This window comes from Primulina huaijiensis, chromosome 9 (genome assembly GCF_012295235.1).
Source record: "Primulina huaijiensis isolate GDHJ02 chromosome 9, ASM1229523v2, whole genome shotgun sequence".
NCBI classification, from domain to species: Eukaryota; Viridiplantae; Streptophyta; class Magnoliopsida; order Lamiales; family Gesneriaceae; genus Primulina; species Primulina huaijiensis.
In genome coordinates, this window is record NC_133314.1 from 5,309,665 (window position 1) to 5,326,491 (window position 16,827).

General features: G+C 37.2%; 1 protein-coding gene across 1 annotated transcript; it reads left to right on the forward strand.

Moving 5' to 3' along the window:
- Positions 1-12,441: 12,441 nt before the first annotated feature.
- Positions 12,442-16,430, forward strand: LOC140984658 (beta-glucuronosyltransferase GlcAT14A-like). The gene is made up of 4 exons (XM_073452202.1): positions 12,442-13,795; positions 14,785-14,860; positions 14,962-15,077; positions 15,737-16,430. The coding sequence occupies exons 1-4, from the start codon at positions 13,195-13,197 to the stop codon at positions 16,252-16,254; spliced, it is 1,311 nt and encodes a 436-aa protein (XP_073308303.1). The 5' UTR covers positions 12,442-13,194; the 3' UTR covers positions 16,255-16,430.
- Positions 16,431-16,827: the final 397 nt, after the last annotated feature.

Here is a 16,827-nt window from a genome sequence, read left to right on the forward strand (position 1 = left end):
ACTTGATTTTTGAACCCAAGCCAAAACCCACCGAGCCAACTCTCGTTTTTATCGAACCATGCCCGAGCCACCTCGAGCCAAACCCTGCCCAGACCTCTCATGGACCCTATTGACCCTCCTTGACCTATGCATGAGACATCAGCCCGCGCACACAGCTCCTGCGCACAAGAACAAGATGCCACGCGAGTTCCCTCATGTACAGTCGAGCCAACTCTCATTTTTCTTGGACCATGGTCGAGCCACCTCGAGCCATCACCTGTCCATATCTCTCCTGGACCCTCCTTACCAGCCCTGATCCCTTGAACCAGCCCTTAAGCCAAGCTAGAGCCCCATGCATAAACCATGAACATAACCATGACGATCCCCTACGCCCTAGGACTCCTACCCGACTAGAACTCTCTTACTCGAGCCACCACCGAGCCCCAACCCTCCTGACCCTCACTGGACCATGCTCCAACCCTTGCGCACCAGCCACAGCCAGCGCCGAGCCCACTGCAACCGCGCAAGCCACCTGTGTGCATAAGAGAAGAGTCCTAGCCCACATGACTCTTCCTCGGTTGCTATCCAAAAATTACTAATTTAATTATAAACTCGAAAATTACTAATTTAAAATAGCTTAACATTTCCATAAATCATGAAAATTTAACATTTGAAATCTCAAGTACATAAAAATCCTTAAATCGTCAACTAACCAAAAATCCTACATCGACCCTTAAAAAGATCAGCTTACACAAAAATAAAGCATAAAAATATCTTCTAAATTCTTTAACAATAATCTTTTAAATATTTTATCTATCAAGCTAGTGCGAAAAATAAATGTCCATCGGGAGTGTACTGTCGCACTCAATCCACTCAAGCGTCAGTGCCTCCATATATCATCAAATCCTGTAACATTCAAACCTAGTGAGTCTAATGACTCAACACGTTCTAAACATGAGAAGCAAATAATACATATACAATCACAAGCATTAAAATCATACTTTTATTTAAAATAACATTTACGCATAAATAAATCGTAAATCATAAAATAATTTAATCATAAAGCTTTCAATCTTTTATCATTTTGGGTGAAGTTTGATCCTTGAAAGTGACTAGCATTTTATCCTCTGGTCGACTGATCAGTCTTTAGCTCCACATGGCCCATGGGGACGAGCACTAGGAACCGCCATGGAAATACGATCGTCGGACTTCCTATGGGCCTTTTCCTGTAAACGAGCTCCCTCCGGGGCCTTCTCCCTCACGACATTCCCATAAAATTGTAAGTTCATCATTCTTTCTTAAAATGGATCCCCCACATATCCTCTATCCTTTGTCACAGTCAATTCACATCCCTCAAAATATTTTTCCTTTTATTTTTAAAGCATAAAATATCATGACTTTCAAAAATTGCATTTTAACAGTAAAAATTGCACAGCTTTACCATAAATCATAAAATATCACATTTTCATCAAAATCATCATTTTATAACATTTAACATGCGTTATGATCCTTCGGGACGTTGCCAACCTTTGACGTAGTACCCAAGTTTAAAATTACCTTTTTGCCCCTAGACGTAAAATTTCACCATTTTGACTTTCTCTTACTTTTATTGACATGCGCTTATCCCAAATAATTATTTAGGCTTAAATCTAGTTTTTAATAATTTTATTTAGCTTAAATTCATGGGTTTCGATTTAATTTCTTATTTACTAATTCGTGAGGCGTTTAATTCTCGAGTTAATTCAAACTTTAATATTTTCTTCTCATATTTTAAACATAGACTTTTTATTACCTAAACTACCATTGTGAGCCATGAGCCACCCCGACGACCCACGGTTCGAACCTTTCTCTATGAAACTTGATTTTCGAACCCAAGCCAAAACCCACCGAGCCAACTCTCGTTTTTATCGAACCATGCCCGAGCCACCTCGAGCCAAACCCTGCCCAGACCTCTCATGGACCCTACTGACCCTCCTTGACCTATGCATGAGACCCCAGCCCGCGCACACAGCTCATGCGCACAAGAACAAGATGCCACGCGAGTTCCCTCATGTACAGTCTAGCCAACTCTCGTTTTTCTTTAACCATGGTCGAGCCACCTCGAGCCATCACCTGTCCAGATCTCTCCTGGACCCTCCTTACCAGCCCTGACCCCTTGAACCAGCCCTTAAGCCAAGCTAGAGCCCCATGCACAAACCATGAACATAACCATGACGATCCCCTACGCCCTAGGACTCCTACCCGACTAGAACTCTCTTACTCGAGCCACCACCGAGCCCCAACCCTCCTGACCTTCACTGGACCATGCTCCAACCCCTGCGCACCAGCCACAGCCAGCGCCAAGCCCACTGCAACCGTGCAAGCCACCTGTGCGCATAAGAGGAAAGTCCTAGCCCACAGGACTCTTCCTCGGTTGCTATCCAAGAGTCCTAGCCCCTACCCAAGCCCTGGTCGATCCGCGAGCCACCATGCACAAGCCGCCACCTTGAATCAAGTATGTGATCATGTCCCTTCTAGAAAACCCTGTGTGCTTTGATCCCTTGACATGCTTGATTCCAGCATGTATTATAGCCCTTAGCAACTCTTTTCCCATCTCCAAATCATCTCCTAATAGCTGCGTGTCTTTAAGAATCATAGCGTTTTTCATACAAGCGTAAAATCGTCATATATTTGAAAATAATTGTTCTATCCTAAAAATAATCGAACACATATAATTTTTATGCATTAACGATTAAAACATACATAATATGATTTGAATGATGCTTCAAAAGTGTGGGGACCCGGACGCTAATCATTCTTAAATCATCATTAGGATCAATATACTAATAATCAAGTAATTAGGGTCATAAATTTTTTTCTAAATTACATGAGTGCGCAACAATGAAATAAATCTTATTTCATATACAAGATCAATATTTAGATCTAAAGTATGAGTCTAGTACAGCAAGTGTTCAAACTAAAACTAAGGTTCAACTACTACAAATCAAGAGCTGAAACCTATCTACATCAAAGTCCGGAATCACCACGCTAATCTCGATCTCTCATCTTCTTCTTGACCCTGATTTTGTCCCACCTGTTGTCATGCACACATACAAACAAGACAACAGCCGGATAACTCCGGTGAGAATTATATTCCCAGTATAAATCATGTATACATGCATTTCAGATAGACACATATAAAAGTATGAAATAGATATCAAGACATGTATCATAATCCGGAATCATAAATCGATATCAAACTGTAAATCATACTCTAAACATGTATCAAATCAGAAACATAACTCAAAACAAACTCTGAATCACACTCCGTGACTCTTCGACTCTGACTCGACTCAATCCTAATCTAGGGATCCCGATCAGAATAAGAACATACACCCACCTACACTCCCGATCGGGGTGGTGGTACGTTCTTATTCACAGACTTTGGCCCTTTCCATATCGAACATCAGTAATAGAAGCAACTCCAATTCTATCCACTTCGATATGACCAAACGTCCGATGTCCTGACCTATCTGTCAAAGACTATGGCACTTTTGCCATATTTCCTATCCCGTGACAATGTGCCAGTGACGATTCTATCACTATCAGGCACTTCTGTCACAAGACCAATCATTTAATACCTGCTATCTATATATCAATAGAACAAGCATATCAATTCATTCATTAGTTGCAATTATCAATGCAATAAAATAAAATATGTGATTTAGGGAACTCGAGTCAAACCTCACTCGAGTTGTGCAATCCCAACCCAACATTAATTTATACCTTTCTCTTCTCGGTCTGACGAAGACGAAGTCTTGAAATTAAATCTGTCCATATCTAAATCTGAAATGATAATATCAGATATACCATGTCAATATATAGCTCAATTCAAGGCCTGTTCTGATCAATACGAAAATCAAGACATAATCTGATCAATGTCAATGATACAATCTCAATCGCTACTAAATCTGATTAATATCCATTACTAATGTCTCGACCGCATAATAATACAGTCTCAATAACCCCGTCAATTTCAACATCACAGATATAATATCACAACTCATAATCGATCATAATCTTCACAATAATCATAACATCAAATCTGTACAATCTCGATCGTATTTCTTCAGAAAATCATAACAATTACATAACCAATCTGTTCTTAGATCTGACTTTTATTATATACTGATCAGTAAATACGGAACACATAATATCAGTCAAATCACCATTCATAATTAATAACGATACAGATCTGATATCAACTCTCAATCAATTCTTTCCGAAAATCATAATAATTTCATACGGTATCTGTTCTTCAGTCCGTTTCGATTCTATGATGTCTATTATCTCGAGAACAACATATATGAATTATATCCAATTCTTTTAACATCATATTTTCAAACGATATCAAAACGTAACAAAACTTACGTCCTGTTGTAGCTGTCGACGATAGGATCTCAGTACCGTGTCCGGTTCAAATTCTGACGGGCGGATTCTTCGAAATCACGGTTTGAAGCTACGAAGAAATCTTGAGAATTTTTTTTCTGAGGAACTATCGATTTTCCCTTCTGAAATCTCGACCAAATTGATGCAATTATATATATCCATTGCATGCTGAAGACAAATGGCTCAACCTTCATAAAACACGTCTCGCGCATATGCGCGACATCAACCGGCGCATATGCGCGAGACCTACTGGTCTCCGCGCAACCCTTCATAAACACTGGCGCATATGCGCGACACTACTCGGTGCATATGCGCCAAAAGTTCTGATTCTAAAATTTGGCTTCCCATCTTGTCGCGCATATGCGCGCCCCATCGTCGCGCCTGTGCGCCCAAATCTCTGCCTTCGCATCTTGGCTACTGGTCACCTCGCTCATGTGCGCGCCTCCACACCGCGCATGTGCGCGCCATGTTCTGCCCGGCATATTGCTCTTCTTGCATAGCTCGCGCATATGCGCGCCTACTTATAGCGCATATGCGCGAGACCTTCTGGTCACGCACAACCAGCGAACTCAAGCTCATGCAATTCCAAATCAAATCTCATGCAATGATTTTCCAAATCTTTTCCCTGCCTTCAACAATCATGTTACTATAATCACATCCATTATTACCAAATCATTTCAGATGAACCAAAAAGTAAATCTTGGGCATTACATTTCTCCCCCTCTAAGACACGATTTCGTCCTCGAAATCTCAGGCAGTCAAATCAGATATCAAATCATATCAAAAAGAAATGTATAACAGAAATGGAATAGAAAACTCACATCTGGTATATAACTCTAAGAATCTCTGTCTCATATCTGATTCAATATTCCAAGAAGTTTCTTCGATGCCCTGATGACTTCATTATACTTCTAATAGCGGAATAGTTTTCATTTTGAATTATTTTTTCTTCCACTGATTCTGATTTCAAATCGAGAATAATAATTCAAGAAATATAATATCATAATACCACTCGAAATAACTCTGATCGAATCAATCTCCAGATATTGATTATACGAGATCCGTATATACTACTCAACAACCCATATCCAATCAATACTATCACCGGCTGTCAAATCGGTTTTATCCCAATCAGTTCGATATTCAATCTCGTCTCGAATACTATCAGTCGTCTTCTGACATTGGTATTTTTTTAATCTATTAATTCTGAGCTGTCTTCATATACGGACTAAAACTCGCAACTTGATCAGTCTGTCATTCTCAACTCAAATCGATACCCACTCTTGGGGTATTACGGTAGCTTCATCACGATATCCCTGGAAATGTAATCCCATTTCCATTCAGGAATCGATAAGCTATATAACCAATTTCCTGGTTTTATTCTTTCTGTCTTCACCTGTCGGCAATTCAGATATTTCAGTACAATTGTATCATATCTGATCTCATCTGTTTCTATCAAAGCTGTCCTTTCAACATATCCTCTATCTTTCTACCATCAGGATGGATGTTGAATCGATTATCGTGCACTTCTGACAATATCTGTCGCTTCAAATTCGAAACATCTGGCATAATAAATCGATTGTTCACATACAATTCAGTATCACAAATCTGATAATCTGACTATCGATATCAAATTCTAAATATTCTAATCAACTTTCTGAGCCGATTTAAATTTTCAAAATTAGATTTGATTCAACTGGCACAATATACAATCTCAACGGTTTATGATCTGTCTCCGTCAAGATACACATTTCAACAAGTTCGGTACACAACTTTCCGGTTCCCAGAATATTCCATGCAATACTCCGATATTCAACAAAATTAGTCATAATCTTCGAATATACCAGAATATCATAGATCGACAAATCAGTCAAAATGTTCTGAACACCAAGTTTATCAACTTACCGGTATAGCTGATATGTCCCTAACGAGAAACACTCACTCAGATGTACTCTCTGATAGTAAATATGCTATCTGATCTTTCAAGTCTTTCAATTCAATCAGTACTATCAGTCTAGTATTTCAAAAGTAAGAACTGTACTTGATATGTAATCAATGCTGAAATCTACCTCTCTGACTGGAATCAATTCTGAAATTACATCGTAACATTTCTATCCATCAACCTTACCCGGTCTGAATCTTATCATCTTCTAACATAATTGATGGTAATTCTGTACTTGATCACTATATTGGTACTGATAGCGTAGTCAAATTCAGACAATCCAAGTACTATATTATTTCATTCAATCTCATATCTGTCACACTGTAGTATCCAAGATCTAACAGACGTCACTGATACAAAATCTCTCCCCAATCAACCAGAGATCAATACTACAGCATATAAAAATTCCATAGACAAAACATATATCCATGTAATTCATTCAAAAATCATGTAAGATGTATGAGTATCTCCCCAATACATACACAGAATAATCATAAAAGAGCGAGTACCTGTCACTATATCATCAAGTGCATCCTGGATCTGTTCCTCTGTCACTGCCACCAGATGCTCCTGCTCCCTGAAATCTTCGGGAACCTCTCTGTGGACACACTCTAGCAAAGTGTCCTGGATGACGACAGACGTGGCAACTACCTAATACACCTCGACATTGCTCTGTGGAATGTCTGCCTCCACAAGTACTACAATAAACTCCCGTATAACTCGGGCTAGAACTGCTGGAGCTAAAGGAACCACTCCCTAGCTTCTTAAATTGTTTCTTGCGAGCTTTCAGGAAATCATCTTTTCCTTTACGACTACTGCCACTATCAAATCGAAACGGTGCTGGCAAGAGTTGAGCTAGAGATTGTTGTTCTTGTGGTTGAACAGCATACGACATTCTTCGCTGTTGAATCAAGCTTGCCTCAGCTTCCTTTGCCCGGTTCAGAACATCAGCAAAATAATGGGATCGTTCTACATTTACCAATGCAGATATTTCAGGATTCAATCCGCTGACAAACTGATCAACTACAACTTTATCATTCCCAGCCACCTGAGGAACAAAACGTAGTAACGTAGAGAATTTTGCCACGTATTCTTCAATATTCAGCTGGCCCTGCGTCAAGTTAGCAAATTCTGTACTCTTATCTTGTCGGTACGATACTGGGAGAAATCTTTTATGAAACTCAGCTTTAAAAATTTTCCAGGTAATCATAGTACCCTGCTGTTCTAAGGCTTCTTTGGTTGCGATCCACCAATTCCTTGCGACTTCATATAACTGATGCCCAATCAATATAACTCTGCGTTCATCTGGGTAATCAAGTGAATCAAACAGTACTTCAATATCATTCAACCAACCTTCACAGTCATCAGATGTCTCCGTACCCTTCAGAATTGGCTGTTGAAATGACTGAAACCTCTTCCACATTGTTTCCATCGGAGTTTCTGACATATCCATCTGATAAAACGAAGTACCACCTGATTCTGGAATTCTTCGAGGAGGTATATCTGATGATTACAAGAATTAGCAATCACATGAGACAAATCCGTCTCAGTCCCTTTCCGACCAGCTTACCTCTGATCAGGAATTAGTTCTGATTCATTCTCAAATAATACTCATTACCAAATCAACTTAGATATTCAGGTAAGCATGTAATGTTCAAAAGCAGTAAAACATGCTGTAATTCTAGTATAAACAATGTAAATCAACATTATATAAATCACATAGTGACATGTATTTCAAAATAGTAACACATAGTGCCACGCTAGCATGTGAAAGCAGGAAAGAAAACTCAATCTACCCCGCTCAATATCTTCTATCTCAATCTAAAGGATCTATCGCTCTGATACCACCTGTTGTGGGGACCCAGACGCTAATCATTCTTAAATCATCATTAGGATCAATATACTAATAATCAAGTAATTAGGGTCATAAAATTTTTTTCTAAATTACATGAGTGCGCAACAATGAAATAAATCTTATTTCATATACAAGATCAATATTTAGATCTAAAGTATGAGTCTAGTACAGCAAGTGTTCAAACTAAAACTAAGGTTCAACTACTACAAATCAAGAGCTGAAACCTATCTACATCAAAGTCCGGAATCACCACGCTAATCTCGATCTCTCATCTTCTTCTTGACCCTGATTTTGTCCCACCTGTTGTCATGCACACATACAAACAAGACAACAGCCGGATAACTCCGGTGAGAATTATATTCCCAGTATAAATCATGTATACATGCATTTCAGATAGACACATATAAAAGTATGAAATAGATATCAAGACATGTATCATAATCCGGAATCATAAATCGATATCAAACTGTAAATCATACTCTAAACATGTATCAAATCAGAAACATAACTCAAAACAAACTCTGAATCACACTCCGTGACTCTTCGACTCTGACTCGACTCAATCCTAATCTAGGGATCCCGATCAGAATAAGAACATACACCCACCTACACTCCCGATCGGGGTGGTGGTACGTTCTTATTCACAGACTTTGGCCCTTTCCATATCGAACATCAGTAATAGAAGCAACTCCAATTCTATCCACTTCGATATGACCAAACGTCCGATGTCCTGACCTATCTGTCAAAGACTATGGCACTTTTGCCATATTTCCTATCCCGTGACAATGTGCCAGTGACGATTCTATCACTATCAGGCACTTCTGTCACAAGACCAATCATTTAATACCTGCTATCTATATATCAATAGAACAAGCATATCAATTCATTCATTAGTTGCAATTATCAATGCAATAAAATAAAATATGTGATTTAGGGAACTCGAGTCAAACCTCACTCGAGTTGTGCAATCCCAACCCAACATTAATTTATACCTTTCTCTTCTCGGTCTGACGAAGACGAAGTCTTGAAATTAAATCTGTCCATATCTAAATCTGAAATGATAATATCAGATATACCATGTCAATATATAGCTCAATTCAAGGCCTGTTCTGATCAATACGAAAATCAAGACATAATCTGATCAATGTCAATGATACAATCTCAATCGCTACTAAATCTGATTAATATCCATTACTAATGTCTCGACCGCATAATAATACAGTCTCAATAACCCCGTCAATTTCAACATCACAGATATAATATCACAACTCATAATCGATCATAATCTTCACAATAATCATAACATCAAATCTGTACAATCTCGATCGTATTTCTTCAGAAAATCATAACAATTATATAACCAATCTGTTCTTAGATCTGACTTCGATTATATACTGATCAGTAAATACAGAACACATAATATCAGTCAAATCACCATTCATAATTAATAACGATACAGATCTGATATCAACTCTCAATCAATTCTTTCCGAAAATCATAATAATTTCATACGGTATCTGTTCTTCAGTCCGGTTTCGATTCTACGATGTCTATTATCTCGAGAACAACATATATGAATTATATCCAATTCTTTCAACATCATATTTTCAAACGATATCAAAACGTAACAAAACTTACGTCCTGTTGTAGCTGTCGACGATAGGATCTTAGTACCGTGTCCGGATTCAAATTCTGACGGGCGGATTCTTCGAAATCACGGTTTGAAGCTACGAAGAAATCTTGAGAATTTTTTTGCTGAGGAACTATCGATTTTCCCTTCTGAAATCTCGACCAAATTGATGCAATTATATATATCCATTGCATGCTGAAGACAAATGGCTCAACCTTCATAAAACACGTCTCGCGCATATGCGCGACATCAACCGGCGCATATGCGCGAGACCTACTGGTCTCCGCGCAACCCTTCATAAACACTGGCGCATATGCGCGACACTACTCGGCGCATATGCGCCAAAAGTTCTGATTCTGAAATTTGGCTTCCCATCTTGTCGCGCATATGCGCGCCCCATCGTCGCGCCTGTGCGCCCAAATCTCTGCCTTCGCATCTTGGCTACTGGTCACCTCGCGCATGTGCGCGCCTCCACACCGCGCATGTGCGCGCCATGTTCTGTCCGGCATATTGCTCTTCTTGCACAGCTCGCGCATATGTGCGCCTACTTATAGCGCATATGCGCGAGACCTTCTGGTCACGCACAACCAGCGAACTCAAGCTCATGCAATTCCAAATCAAATCTCATGCAATGATTTTCCAAATCTTTTCCCTGCCTTCAACAATCATGTTACTATAATCACATCCATTATTACCAAATCATTTCAGATGAACCAAAAAGTAAATCTTGGGCATTACAAAAAGAGTTTAGTAACGTGCATTTGCGTTTAAAACGCTCGAATATTCAATCGTTGGCGAGGGTGCGAAGATGGACGGCCGGAGGACGAAGAACCCTAGCTTTTCTTCCTCTCCTATATTTCTAATTTTGTATGTGTGTAGATGTGCATTTTCGGCTGCTGAATAGTGTCAAAAAGACCTAGGTTTACATTTTTATAGATTTAATTTGCATGATAATGGGCTTGGGTTTTGGGCTTTGATGTTTAAGAGCAATTGGGCCTAGTAAATTTAGTTAAATTGGGCCCAATAACTCTTATTTAATTGTAAAATAGAAGTTTATAAAAATTTAATTTTTCAAAAATAATATTTTTTTATATTTTAAAAACTCCTCGTTCGCCCAAAATCGACTTCCTGGATAAAATCGAGATCGTCTCGTAAAATTATTCGAACACTATCATTTTTAGAATAATTTAATCATTTTTAATCATGTTATGAAGCCTTGAAAATATTTAGTGAAAACTATTTATTCTTGTGTTGGTCGTCCCCAGTCTCCTTTCCAAGCCTATTATCGAATATTCGGGTAAAATCTTTCAATTTCATAAAATCACGCCATATAATCATTTAACCATGCAATCATACTTTTAATCATTTAATATGTATCATGCATGCATTTAAAATTAATTAAATAAAACAGTTAAGTAATTCAAATAATTTGCATGCATGTGATTTACGTAGGTTGGTTTTTCGGACGTTATAATAGTTGATGTTCTGATCAAGCTAGTGAACACTGATAAGTTTTAGTGGTGTAAATATTCAAGTGTCCTGGCTAAAACGTTAGCAATATGAAATAACAAGATTGAAAAGATATGTGGAGATGTGTTTGATTTTCAAACAAATCTCCAAGTGGGAGAATGTGAATAAAGTAAGGGTTGATGTCAACATTTAATATTGGTATGTGAAAATTGATTAATGTTTGGTAGCATCTTTGAAACTATAGCTGTTTTAAGACGATGAAATTGTGCAAAAAATTGCTTGGGTTCAGACAAGAAATTGCATCTATAAATAGATTCATCAGTTCAATCATTCCGTTCTTAGCTCTCTTCTCGCATCTCATAATATTCATATAATTTGAGTTTGTTGTTTATAATATTGTGAGCTGTTTATTTTCTTGTATTAAGAGAGAGTGTTTTATTTGAAAATACGATGAGTACTTGTACATCATAAAATAATATAATATAATTCTTTTCATCTTGTTTGTGATTTTTACCACACTAATTTTTATGGGTTTTCATGTAAATCTTGATATCTAATCTTATATTTTATTTTCATATCTATATCTCAATATGCGTTTTTGAAATTCAGAAATATTTTCTCATTTGCATGGGTTTGTTTTATGTTTATTTTTAAAAACAAGCTATTTTAAAATATCATTAATTTTGTATAAGGAGTTGTTCACTTTTTTGGATTTTTATCGAGGGTGCTTAATGTTACTTGGCCCGAGCATGCAAATCTTGATTCTAACCAAAGTATTGTGCATTTTTTTCCCCCCAAAATAACTATCCAGAATTTTATCACAATTTTCAAGATATATAGTATTTATTATAAGAGTAGGTATCGTGAGACGTATCAACCGTACTCATATTTATAATAAAAAGTAATACTTTTTTCGTGGGAGACTCAAATAGAATATCCGTCTCACAAAAATGATATGTGAGACAATCTCACATGAGTTTTTGTGATATTATAATTATAATATCTAGTTTTCATTTCAATTTAAAGATAATGTGATTTTCTCGGTAATTAAATCAGAATCTAGTGATAAATAAACATTGGACAGAATTTCATTCAAATGGTTATTGTTGTAACGAACCCATCTCAAGAGTCAAATCCACTCGCCGGATTTTACTCCAAATTTGTACCATTTGCACAATTATATTATATATTGATGGGTATTAATATTGCCAAACCTCATCTTAGGTAACCTGTATGGTCTTCTCCAATTCCCATCACCTACTTTACTCTTTCGTGCCCGCTGTATACAATTACTAGTTCTTCAATATGCGGGTTTTAATCCGCTTTCAGATGGATAATTTTTGACTGGTGGGACTTTGTTGTGACTTAGAAGAAAAGGGAGGAAAGAAATATTATTTCTTGTTGCCATTTTCACTCAATTTTTTTAAAAAATTTTAAGCTGATTTTTTGTTGGGGGAGATTTCTGTTCATATTCATTGGGGAAAACCCATTTTTCGTATGTATGGTAGTTTGTTTAAATTGATGTGTATTGGTGATTGGATCTGAAGGAAGTGGAAGCCGATGGTTGAGTAGCGTAGGTTTGAATTGGATTTCATTGGCAAACTGCGTTCTTTTTATAATTTTATTGATTTCCTTTGAACATATCTTCAGTTATTTGCGCTTCTTTATTTTCAAAATCTATGCTTTATAAAGTCTTTGTGAGATTTTCATTAGGAGAAAATGGCCCAAAGTAAAAAAGGAAAGTTAGTAGCGTTTTGTCGGTGGAGATTGTTTACATGTTAGCTTCTGCTCTGTTGAAAAGGCACTGCATAACAGTTGCATTATTTTTAGGACGATACTGGAGTAAATCTGTCTTATTTTTTAAATTTTTGAAGAGTTCAACATATTGGCATGGGAAAGAATGCTCATCTTCGTTCCGGAAGAATATTCAATGATAGAAGATGGAAAATTCCCTTTTTTTTGAGTTTGCTAGTGTCTGTCACTATATTCACTTCTTCCATGTTTGGAATATACTTATCACCACATGGTCAGGATCAAATTCAACTTGATACTCTGTCATTTTCGGAAATTAAGGACTCGGAAGGGCATTTTGTAGAATTTGATTTAAGGAAGTCGTTTGCATCTAATGATGAATCAGAGATAGAGCCTCCAAGGTTTGCTTATCTGATTTCGGGAACGAAAGGTGATAGCCAGAGGATGTTGAGGACGTTGCAAGCCGTGTATCACCCTAGGAATCAGTATATTCTTCACATGGATCTTGAAGCTCCTCCAAAGGAGAGGTTGAATTTAACAATGTCGGTGAAGAATGATCCGACATTTAGTGAAGTAGAAAACGTGCGTGTTATGGCTCCATCGAATTTGGTTACATACAAGGGGCCAACTATGATAGCTTGTACCCTTCAAGGTATAGCAATATTGTGGAAGGAGAGCTTGAATTGGGATTGGTTTATAAATCTGAGTGCTTCTGATTATCCTCTCATCACTCAAGATGGTCAGCTCTCTGTTTCTTAACTTTTTAAGTATTTGAACTTTATTCAATATCATTTTTCGCTATTGTAGTCGGTATTCTCATTTCTTGAAAGACTGGCTGCTTGAGGTCATAGTGATCAACTTATATGATAAACCGTTGGGATTAATGTTTCTTATATTATTCTTCACGGGGCTTCAATGTTGTGATCAACATTAACAGTAAGATTAGGGGATATGGTATTGGACTGAATTTTCGAACTACCTTATTCGAAGGTGCATTGATAGTACTGTCTTTGCCCATGAGAAGAAGTTCTTCTAACGCAAATTGCTGTATGTAGAGTCATAGTGTTTGGAGAATAATGGCGGACCTTAGGCTGGGAAGTAAAGTAATCACATTTTTGCGAGTAAGGCCCCGTACTAGCTTTAAGGCTGTGTTCTATTTTTCTTTCCACAAGATGATGATGTTTAAAGTATAGTCATATATATTTTGTCTTGAAATTCTTGAAAATCATGTCAATAAAAATGAGCTAGTATTAATCTTTTATAAATTTGCTCTGATTTAGTAATTCTCTTTATAGAGGATTATGTTCTTAGAAGAAAAATATTCTTCTTTTGAAATATTTCATTCGACAGAGAATCTCTGTGACTCTCGATTTCTATCATCCTTCAAAAATCTCCAAGACTGAATTTCTATCATCCTTGACAAAAAGACTCGCACTCCTTTTAAGCAATTCAGTTATTTTAATTTTTAAATAAAACTTGGCTAGATTCTGTGTGGTTTCTACAACCTAAGCAATTATGGGCTTGTAAAGACTAACGGTGGTGGGTTTTTGAAGCTGGAAAATGGAATATCTTTGTTTACATTCTACATTTATCATGATGTAAATGGTTGTGCTGATGACCCATTGTGCTATTCTGGGTATATATCCCTTTGGTGGTTAGGTTGTGATTGATTTCAAGAAATTTTAGCATTTATGGCAGGATAGAATAAGCTTGTGTTTTATTGTGCAGACCTGCTGCACGTCTTCTCAAATCTATCACGAAATCTTAATTTTGTTGAGCATACGGAAATTAATGGGTGGAAACTGTAAGTAGCCTTAAACTCTGTGTCAAAAGACTGGACCATGAGTATTTTGATTCAACGCATAGGTTTCATCAGATAATCAATAATGTTACCTATTGTTTCAGGAACCAGAGAGCAAAGCCGATCATAATTGATCCTGGCCTCTACCTATCCAAAAAATCTGATCTTGCTTCGACCTTGCAGCGTCGTTCGCTACCAACATCTTTTAAGTTGTTTACTGGTGAGTTTCTCTTCCCAGCCTCGTGAGATTTTGGTCAAAATTTTCTTAGATTTATTATCTCATCTAATTTATGACCTGGTCCTGTGTGATCTTCTACAATGATGGCAAGTTTATATCAGTAGTACTATCCTGAAAATTCTCTCTGCTGTAGCATTATCAGGATCATGATTCTATCATATCAATGCCATTGAAAACTTTATGCTTGCAATTCAAATTACTTTTTTTTTAATTAATTAACTCCAAATTTCTTCTTACATCGGGGTAGATGTGTAATCTTCGAATAAACTGCAAGTTTGGTAAAATTCTGTTATGCAATAACAGTAAAGTTATGTGGAATTTGACAATCAAATTAAGATGTGGTTCAATATTATTGTAGTAAGAATGCTTTTGGAGAAGACGGTTAAACTAGTCGTGACAATGAGCTCTGGTCAGCCAAGAGGCTGTTAACATTATCGGATGGCACCTTTGATGAAAAATATGATCTAGAAGTTTAGAGAGAACTGGTTTTTTTTGTAAACCAGATCACAATTAAATATTATCAAAGATGCATCATGATTTTAGCATCCGACTCCAGAACACTTACTATTATACTCTGTTTTATATCCATTGAAATATTGATTTCTTGATAATTTAATGCTACCACTTCCCTTATTTTACAGGGTCGGCATGGGTGTTTCTAACGCGCTCTTTTGTGGAATACTGCATATGGGGATGGGATAATCTTCCCCGAACAATCCTAATGTACTACACAAACTTCATTTCCTCACCCGAAGGGTATTTCCACACGGTTATTTGCAACACCGAAGAGTTTCGAAACACTGCAGTAAGTCACGATCTCCACTACATTGCTTGGGACACTCCTCCTAAGCAGCATCCAAGATTGTTGACTATCAAAGATTTCAGCCATATGGTGAATAGTAGCGCCCCATTCGCACGCAAGTTTCCTAAAGACGATCCGGTACTAGACAAGATTGATCGAGACTTGTTGGGTCGAACCCATCGCTTCGCTCGAGGAGCATGGTGTATAGGAAGCTCGAACAATGGGTCTGATCCTTGCTTGTTGCGAGGTGATGACTCTGTGTTTAGGCCTGGCCCTGGTGCTGATAGGTTGGAAATTCTTATGAGGAAATTGTTATCTGAAGATTCACGTGGTGATTCGTGTCGAAAACGAGGGTGAATGTAGTGTCCGGGCCTGTTGATGAGAGGGCGTTTGCAATTTTCTTCAGTAGCAATTGTTCTCTCAAGTGTAAATATCAATTGATCATCGTGTTCCATAGATTGCTGCTAATACACTGTAAAAATTGTGTTTCTTGTTTCAATGAAATATGATCACAACTCTCATTTTTCCTTTTACATATTGAAACCACATTGTTCAAGGCATTCGGTTCTGGCCAACTTTTCATTTTAAAAAATGACTAGTATTTCAATACACTTGGTAAGGGTGTCAATTCGGGTGGGTTGGGTCGGGTTGAGCAATAGTACTATTCAAAAATTGATCAATCCGAACTCGAGTCAACCCGAAAACATTCAACCCGAATCAACCCGATCAACCCATTCAACTCGATTAACCCGATTACGATTTTTTTAAAAAAAATTTAAATAAAATTAAAAAATATAATATTTTAATTTAAATACATAATAACAATATCTCCCTCATATATATGATTTAATTTGAAAGTCTAATTGTAAAAAATTAAAATATATTTACTAAATGAAATAAAAAATTGTTTAGAAAATAAAAAATGTTCAA